General features: G+C 44.2%; 1 protein-coding gene across 1 annotated transcript; it reads left to right on the top strand.

The window, feature by feature from the left end:
* The first annotated feature begins 6,658 nt into the window (after window positions 1–6,658).
* On the top strand, window positions 6,659–7,855 carry LOC141719294 (uncharacterized). Its single transcript, XM_074521669.1, has one exon. The coding sequence runs from the start codon at window positions 6,659–6,661 to the stop codon at window positions 7,853–7,855; it is 1,197 nt and encodes a 398-aa protein (XP_074377770.1).
* Window positions 7,856–9,180: the final 1,325 nt, after the last annotated feature.

The following is a 9,180-nucleotide window of genomic DNA, read 5'->3' as shown; positions in this document are numbered from 1 at the left end:
ATAGAATCACTTCAAGACACAAGTTGTTCAGGGTACATCAATCAAGTCTTGAAGATGATAATAAGAGGATCAAAGGCTTGGAATTGCAAGGGTTTTAGAGAGTTTCAGTGGTCAAGGGAAGTCAAGCAAAGCTACAAGTATTCAAGAGACTGATCTAGGTGGATAATTGGCTAAGTACTAAACAATTAGTCGACATCTAGGCTCCAAGCAAGGGAACAAGTTGACATTTAGTGGTTTAATAGAATAGCAAGTCGACTTCTAGGCCACGTTACTTGTAGAAGTCGACATATACTATAAGGGGACCACTTGGTTGCTCTTCAAAGTTGACATCTACCTAAACAAGTCGACATCTAGCCTTCTAGATTCTGTAGCAGGGACCACTTGGAATCTTTTATCTTTCTCTTTCCTGGTCATTTCAGATATCCATATTCAATTCCTTGCTAAATTAAGTCGACACCTGCATTTAATTAGTCGACAAGTGACTTGAGTTTGTTAGTCGATATGTGAAAAATAGGGTTTTGGTCGTCATCTGTTTTTTATCTCATCTAGCAGCTTGTATATCAATCAAATCAGCAGCCTTCTTCATTAACAATTCTACTATTCAACAGCACTCAAGCGAAACTCTGGCGACTTAATTTTCGATCTGTTAAATTATCAATTTGCAAGGGGAAGTACTGCTGAAGTTTATACACACCAAAAGCCTTACATCTGATACACTCATTAGTGATATAGCTTTATTCATATTATTGATTCCCTGATAAGTTGTATTGCTTCTTTGAGTGATAGATAAACACACACATTGATAGCTTAATATTTATAAGGGGGCGTTTGGTTTGTGTCGGGGAAATAGAATGACATTCAGAAAGGGAATAGAGGAGAAAGGAAATGAATGATCCTGAATTATTTTACTTGTTTAGTTCAGATCTGAAAACGGAATGAAAAGCTACATAATTATATGTATATTTGATTTTTTTAATATTATACCATCTCAAAAAATTCAATTATATTTACATCTATAACAATATAATTATTTATATTAAAATTAATTAAGATAAATAATTATTTAATAACATTATAATTTTTTAATAGATTAACATATAAATAATATCAAAATTATTTTTAATTTATAATAACTAAATAATAAATAAATTTTAATTTTTAAAAATAATTATATATTAATTTATTTTTTATAGTATAAGATTTAAATTATAATTGAAAATGAAAAAAAAATGAAAAGGGAAACCAATTACCTAGTAGGGGGTGGGGAATGGGGTTTGTGAGATATTGGGTACACCTAAAACCAAAAAAGGGAAAAGGGAATGATGTTTTTTACGAAACAAACACCAATAAAGGGAATGAGTGCGATTGTTTCCCTTTCCCTTTCTTTATTACCCCGACCAAACGCCTCCTAAGTGTGTTTAGCTATAGGTTGTTTTGATTTTATATCAAAGATTGTAAGCATCCTTGGGGTTTTATCTTTTATTTAATAAAAGCATATTATCTCGATATCGTTTGTGTTTATTTATTTTACATATTTAGATTCGTTGTGAATATAAACCAAAAACGAGAAAAATACATTCACCCCCACTATATTTACCTTCTGGATCTAACAAACATGAACACAACAATTACTATATATGTAGCATATATGTAACATGCATGTGACACATGACAATAATTGAGAAAAATAATAATAGTTTTGAGAACCTACAACTTTGTAGCCTTACTTATTATAATATAGCTTCCTGGATGTGTACCGATGAGGTTGTTGATTAGGTTCTGTTTTCCAATTCGGTCTGAACAATAACATTATACCAATTCATGTACTCCTCCTTAAAAATAGCTTCCGCATCATCAACAAACCCAACAAAATGGTCACAAAATATGGACTACCGACCAATATCACGGAACCACCTAATTCTCCAAACCTCACTAACAAAAGTTGAATTACGGCCCGCTCTATAAGGCTGCATATTACAAGAGATATTCTAGTCTAACCCGTTATCTATTCCTTATTCATCTACCAGTCTACAATATCATCAAATAGAGTATTTTGAGTCATTAACTGACACTACATCAAACTCAGTCATGTATAATGGTATTTTGTGGTGGGGAACCCTAAACCTCCTCAACCATGAACAACCTCCTTTGTATTGTAAGCCCACGAGCAAGCAACACAGTACATTTTCTAGTTTTAAATTTCGCTCATGCATACCAGTAAGTGGAAACCTCTCGTTTGACCACACCTACAACATCCAGACGCAATTGTAAACGCTTTTACCACCCTCAGCAAACTCCAAGCCGTGATACAAATATGCTACAATAGCAGGATACCATGTGTAACCAGCTATTCTCTGAGTATTCTTTAAATATTCAATATATCGAGAATGTACCATAATAGCCCATAATAAGTCCGGCCCAATTGAAGAGGCCCAGGGCCCAAACATAAGACCCCCGGACACGTGGCGGCATCACCACCGTCCAGGTTCCCTGGATCCAGAACGTTCCTACGGTCCAGATCTGATAGTACTATGACGGATTCAGCGTTGACCTTGGGGAGCCCAGAACACGTGACAACATCACCACCTTCCAGGCACCCGGAATCCAGGACGTTCTTACGGTCCAGATCTGATAGTACTCTGACGCATCCCAGGCGTCCAGATGCCCTACAGTCCAAAAGGTCAACCTACGGTCCAGATGAAAAGGGACAAACCCCTAAACCCTAGTAGGAGGCCTATAAAAGGTAGAACAGAAGGAATGTTACAGGTTACAAGCATATATACTCTCTCTCTCTCTCACATATACTTACATGCACACACGTACTCCTCACAAACATATCTGCATAATCCCAACTTTGCCCTTCTTCTCCTCAAAACCATTTCTCATCCTCACGCCGGAGGTGCAGCGGGGACGCCACCCCCCTCCGGTTCTGTTTTGTAGGTTCCCACCCTACAGCTACACCGCACACGGCCATCGTTACAGCCTAAAAGGAGTTTGAGTTCGGACCCTACAAAGAGAAGGTCCCGGGGTGATCTGGGATTATCATTGGCGCTAGAAGGAGGGGTTGAACCTCCGAGAAACGTGAAACACCATCTCCCAGTAAGAACGCTAATACCCATCTCTCAGACCCGTTTCTACAAGGTTTATTATTGTAAATTCATAGCATTTCCAAGTAACCATGACTACGAGAAAAAGCAAAGCAGCAGTTTCCGCCTCTTTCCTACCGCCTCCTCCCCAACCCAGGGATGGAGACATGGAAGACCTGGACGAAGGGCTCCCCATAACCCGGACTCCCTCTCAAAATCTCCAACCAGGAGATCTAGGAATAGTCATTGAAAAAGCTACCCACAAACACACAGGGATCACCACAAACCCATGGGGAAGCATGACCCCGGAACAGATACAGGCGGCTATGGACTTGTGGAAGGAAAAGCAGAACGCCGAGCCGGAGACCCGCCCAGGGGATCAGCGAGAGCGGTCTAAAGAACAGTCCGGAGAATCTCGGGGATCCGTCTTCGACCGGATTGCGAAGAATTTAAAAAAACCACCAGAGGACGCCAGAGATGAAATAAGAAAAGCTGCCCTACGGGAGAGAATCCGGAAAGAAGAAGAGGCTAAAGCCCAAGAATCTATAGAAAGGAGGATCCGGGAGGAGGAGGCCAAGCTAAAGAGAAAGGTCCACCGGATTCATGTTTCCTCAGACTCAGAGCAGGAGAAGGAGTCCAAGCAAGAACAAATGGCCCGGGCCCTTCGAGACCTTAAAAGGAAAGTGGAGGGCGACATGGAAGTAGGGGCAGCAGCGACCCCGTTCACAAAGAGTCTGGAAGCCACCCCTAGAGAGTCAGGGCTGAAGCACTTCAATTTTGACTCTTTTGACGGGCTGGCTGACCCTGAAGAGCATCTGAACTATTTTGAGCAAATATCCAATATTTATGATTACAGCGACCTGACTAGATGCCGATTCTTCGCATCAACACTGAAGGGGGGCGCTCAGAAATGGTTCAGCCGCATACCATCCCGGAGTGTGGACTCCTGGAAAGACTTCCGCGAGATATTTTTGAAAAGATTCAGGGCCAACCGAATGAACGAGCTGCAGATGTGTCATCTAGAAACGATCCAACAAATAAGCAAGGAACCCCTTCCGGAATTCATCAAAAGATTCCAGGAAGCAATCAACCAACTCTCCAACTTAGAAGAAAAGGAGGCAGTAAACATCTTTCGAAGAAACTTGCACCCGATATCTTGTGAAGGTTATATCAAAGACCTGATTCACAGGGAGCCCCAAAGCCTGGCGTCAGCATATGCGTTGGCATCAAAGTTCATAAAGGAAAATGATTTTCTCAAATCAATGAAGATGAACAGAAGAATACATGACGATGACGAGTCTCCGGAGCGACGCTCGTCGTCCCGGAGAGACAAGAGATACAAGCTTGACATGCAAGCCAACTACATTCAGCAGTCCCGGGGAACCCTACCCCGGGAAACGTACCCCGAATCAAGAAAAAATGAAAGGAAACAAAAGGCCAAGAAGGAACCCAAGCCGGAACCAGAGTGGACACCCCTCAACAGGCCCCGGGCCGACGTTTTGCACGAAATCAAGGGCAAACCGTTTTATTATCCGCCAAAACCCTTGCTAGCGCCGCCCGAAAACAGTGCCCGGGACAAGCATTGTGGCTATCACGAAGATCATGGCCATACTACTGAAAACTGTTTCTCCCTCAAGATGTTCATAGAAGACCAAATCAAGAAAGGAAACATGAACCAGTATCTTCAAAAGGGCTCGAATGACAAAGACAGAGCCCCGGGAAGAGGGAAAAATGTGGTGAATGTTGTTTTCGGTGGCACAGCCTCTCCACCGCGGAGCCCGGATCGGGAGAATGATGTGATGATGATCCAGACTCAGGAGGACGAACCGATTTGCTTCTCTTACTCTGATTATGAGGGCCTCGATCCGGATCACAACTTGGCATTAGTGGTGACCCTCGACGTCGCAAACAACGAGGTAAAAAGAATTCTAGTCGATAATGGTTCATCTGCTAATATCGTATTCGAGCACACGCTTAACAGGATGGAGCTCGGACACCTCAGAATGGATCCCTGTCTTGAAGACCCTTTGTACGGATTCGGGAACACCATGATTCCAATCCGGGGAATCGTCTATCTTCCCATCATATTTGGAACCGCACCCCGACAGGTCTCCCATATGATGAAATTCTATGTGATAAGCGCAACCTCCTCATACAATATGATCCTTGGTAGGCCCACTATCACCAAGCTCAGGGCGATCCCCTCAACTATTCACTTAAAACTCAAGTTCCCCACCCCAGAAGGCACTGGAGAACTGAAAGGAGATAGGGAAATGGCTGGTAAATGCTATGGTCAAGCACTCGTCATGGCAGAAATGGATCCGGAAAACCGGAAGAGAATAATGTCCCTGCCCAAGGGACAAAGCAGAAAGAAGCATCGAGAACACCTTAGTAAAAGGGCCCGTTTGGATGTGAACATGATCGAAGACTCCGGATACAGCGTAACCAACGCTGATGCCCGGATTCAAAAGTTTGTAGAGAGCAAGGAGAAGACGAAGGTAGAACCGGCCCAACAGATAATCGAGGTAGATTTGGAACCCGGGAACCCCACCCGAAAAATCAAAATCGGAAAAGGCTTGGAAACCACATTCTAAAAGGAGCTTATCGACCTACTAAAAGAACACGCTGACGTATTCGCCTGGTCCCCGGGAGACATGCCAGGGATTGATGAATCCGTGGCCATGCACAGTCTGGATGTAGATCCAAAGCAAAAGCCAATCAAACAAAAGCGAAGGAACTTCGCCCCGGAAAGGCAACAGGCAATCGACCAAGAAGTCGAGAAGTTGTTAGAGGCAGACATAATCTGTGAAATTAAGTATCCGGACTGGTTAGCAAACGTTGTGCTGGTCAAAAAACCCAACGGCAAGTGGCGAATGTGCGTGGATTATACAAACCTCAATTCAGCATGTCCTAAAGACTCTTACCCCCTGCCCAATATCGACCAGCTGATAGACGCGACCTCGGGCCATGTCATGTTAAGTTTTATGGATGCCTTCTCGGGTTACAACCAGGTCAAGATGGATCCGGCAGACATTGCAAAAATGGCATTCATCACACACCGGGCCGTCTACGCTTTTATTATGATGCCTTTTGGGTTAATCAACGCCGGAGCAACATACCAAAAAATGATGAATACCATCTTTAAAGAGCAACTGGGCAGGAACATGGAGTCTTACGTTGATGACATGATCGCCAAGTCGGTCACAATCTCAGAACACATCCAGGACCTTCGGGAGTGTTTCGAAAACTTGAGAAAGTACAACATGAAGCTGAACCCGGAGAAATGCACGTTCGGGGTCCCTTCCGGGAAGTTTTTGGGTTTTCTGGTCAGCGGAAGAGGAATAGAGGCCAACCCGGAGAAGATCAAAGCTATAATGGAAATGACAGTTCCCCGAACTCAAAAAGACATCCAAAAGCTCTCAGGATGCCTAGCGGCACTTCGAAGATTTATCCCAAAGTTGGCAGAAAAATGCCTACCATTCTTCGAACTGTTAAAAGGGGCCCAAAACAAAAAGCTAATCGAGTGAACCCCGGACTGTCAAACAACGTTCGAAGAAGTAAAGCGACATTTGATGAACCCGCCTATTTTATCAAAAGCAAAGCCTGGGGAGCCCCTTTACCTATACATCGCAGCCGGGGAAAGAGCAGTATCCTCCGCACTCATCCGGGAGGAAAATGGGACACAGACCCCGGTATATTATGCGAGCCAAGTCCTGAAAGATGCCGAAACCCGGTACCCAAACTTGGAAAAATTCGCACTGGCCCTCGTACACTCGAGCAGAAAGCTAAGACAATACTTCCAAGGCAGGGAAATCAGAGTAATCACTAATCAACCACTTCGCAAAATCATCCACAAACCGGACGCCTCCGGGAGATTAGTCAATTGGGCAATTGAATTGAGCCAATTCAACATCAAATTCATCCCGAGGACAACCATAAAAGCCCAGGCGTTGGCCGAGTTTGTCATGGAATGTACTTTTCCAGAAACCCCCGAAACGCCTGAAACCAGTTCCAAAGGAAAAAAAGAGTTTAACAACCGGGATCTTTGGACGCTACATGTTGATGGCTCGGCCACAGCCGAAAGGTGCGGAGCCGGTCTGATCCTCTCCAGCCCGGATGGATTCTTAATTCAGCAGGCCATCACCTTCGCCTTTAAAGCAACAAACAACCAGGCTGAATATGAAGCCCTACTCTCCGGGCTTAGGCTAGCCAAATCCCTTAGAGTAAGGAGTTTAACAATCTACAGCGATTCTCATATCGTCGTAAGACAAACCAATGGTGAATATGTCGCAAAAGATCCTAAATTGGCCCGATATCAGGAAATGGTTAGAGCAATCCTGGAAACCATCCCGGACTCGACCATCTTGCAGATAAACAGAGAGGAAAATGCGAAAGCAGACGAGCTGTCCAAGCTCGTCCAGAATACTTCAGATTTAAGCAGTTCGGTTTACTTCGAGGAACTCGGAGCCCCCAGCACCGATCGACAAGAAGTATTTTGTGTTAGCAACCCGGAGAATTGGATGACGCCCTACATAGCCTACCTCAAGGACGGTACCCTGCCGGAAGATCAGAACAAAGCCCGGTACCTCAGGTATAAGGCTGCACGCTTCTTTCTAGAAAACAATCAGTTATACCGGAGAACTTTCTCTGCACCAACTCTAAAGTGCGTTGATCCGGAGGAAGCGGATTACTGCCTCCGGGAGGTTCATGAAGGGATCTGCGGGGATCACCTAGCGGCTAAAGCTCTAGCCTACAAAGTCATCAGATAAGGCTATTACTGGCCAACAATCCACGCTGATTCAGTCGCCTATGTCAAAAAAATGCAGTAAGTGCCAGAAGTTCAGCAACGTACCAAAACAGGGGTCAAGCCTCCCGGGATCCGTTCTCTCACCGATCCCATTCGCTGTCTGGGGAATTGACATCATGGGTCCTTTCCCTCGAGCGAAAGGGGATCTCCGTTATGTCCTGGTAGCAATAGATTATATGACTAAGTGGGTGGAGGCCAAGGCTATGAGAACCATTAACCAACAAGACTGCATCAAGTTTGTGGACACGATTGTAATGAGGTTCGGGATCCCGATGGTCTTAATCTCGGACAATGGTCCGCAGTTCGTGGGTTCAGATTTTGAAACCTATCTAAAAGAACTCGGGATCAGACACAAAAAAGCATCTGTTGCCCATCCACAAGGGAATGGACAAGTTGAGGTCACAAACAGAATTATACTCCGAGGCCTGGAAAAGAGACTGGAAGACTCTAAAAAGAACTGGCCGGATGAACTCCCGAAGGTTTTATGGTCATACAGAACTACCCCCCAGACGGGAACCGGGGAGACTCCATTCAAGCTCGCCTACGGTACTGAAGCCCGGTTACCGATAGAGACCGGATCCCCTTCTCATAGAGTGACCAACTTTGACGAGGTCTCCAACATAGAAGGCCTCAGGACCAACCTCGAATTCCTGGACGAGGTAAGAGATCGGGCCGTAGTAAAAATGGAAAGCTACAAGGAAAAAACAAAGCTTTACTTTGCGAAGAAAGCCAGAATACGGGAATATGTGGCAGGAGATCTAGTACTCCGGGACACTGAAGCCTCGGACCCAACTAACCAGGGAAAACTACAGCCAAACTGGGAAGGCCCTTATATAGTCAAAGAAGTGATCCGTCCAGGAACTTACAAGCTAAGCTACCTCAGCGGAACCGAGGTCCCCAACACCTGGCATGGAACCCGCCTAAGGAAATTCTACCAATAAGGAAAAGGTGCACACCCTGGAAACACATCTACATCTATATTATGATATTTTGATGTAAGCACTGTCCTCATTCACCCCAGAATGTAATTTTTGCTCTTAATATGAATGAAAAACTCTACTTTAAGTGTTCCATAGTTTGAATCACTTTCATTGTGTCGCTTATTTATTTACCATCAAAAAAAAAACACACAGCCTATGTGTACTTGGAAAATTTCTATCAAATGAAGGTTTACCCTGCCCGGGGTCCTATAAAAACTCAACCCATGAGTACTTATACAATTTCTCAAAGTTAAATATTTTTACCCCAATCCGGGGTCTGCAAAAACACAGCCCATGTGTACTTTGA

The sequence above is a fragment of the Apium graveolens genome, chromosome 4 (assembly GCF_009905375.1).
Source record: "Apium graveolens cultivar Ventura chromosome 4, ASM990537v1, whole genome shotgun sequence".
Taxonomy (NCBI): Eukaryota; Viridiplantae; Streptophyta; class Magnoliopsida; order Apiales; family Apiaceae; genus Apium; species Apium graveolens.
Note: the sequence above shows the minus strand (reverse complement) of the source record. Positions and strands in the feature narration are given on the sequence as shown.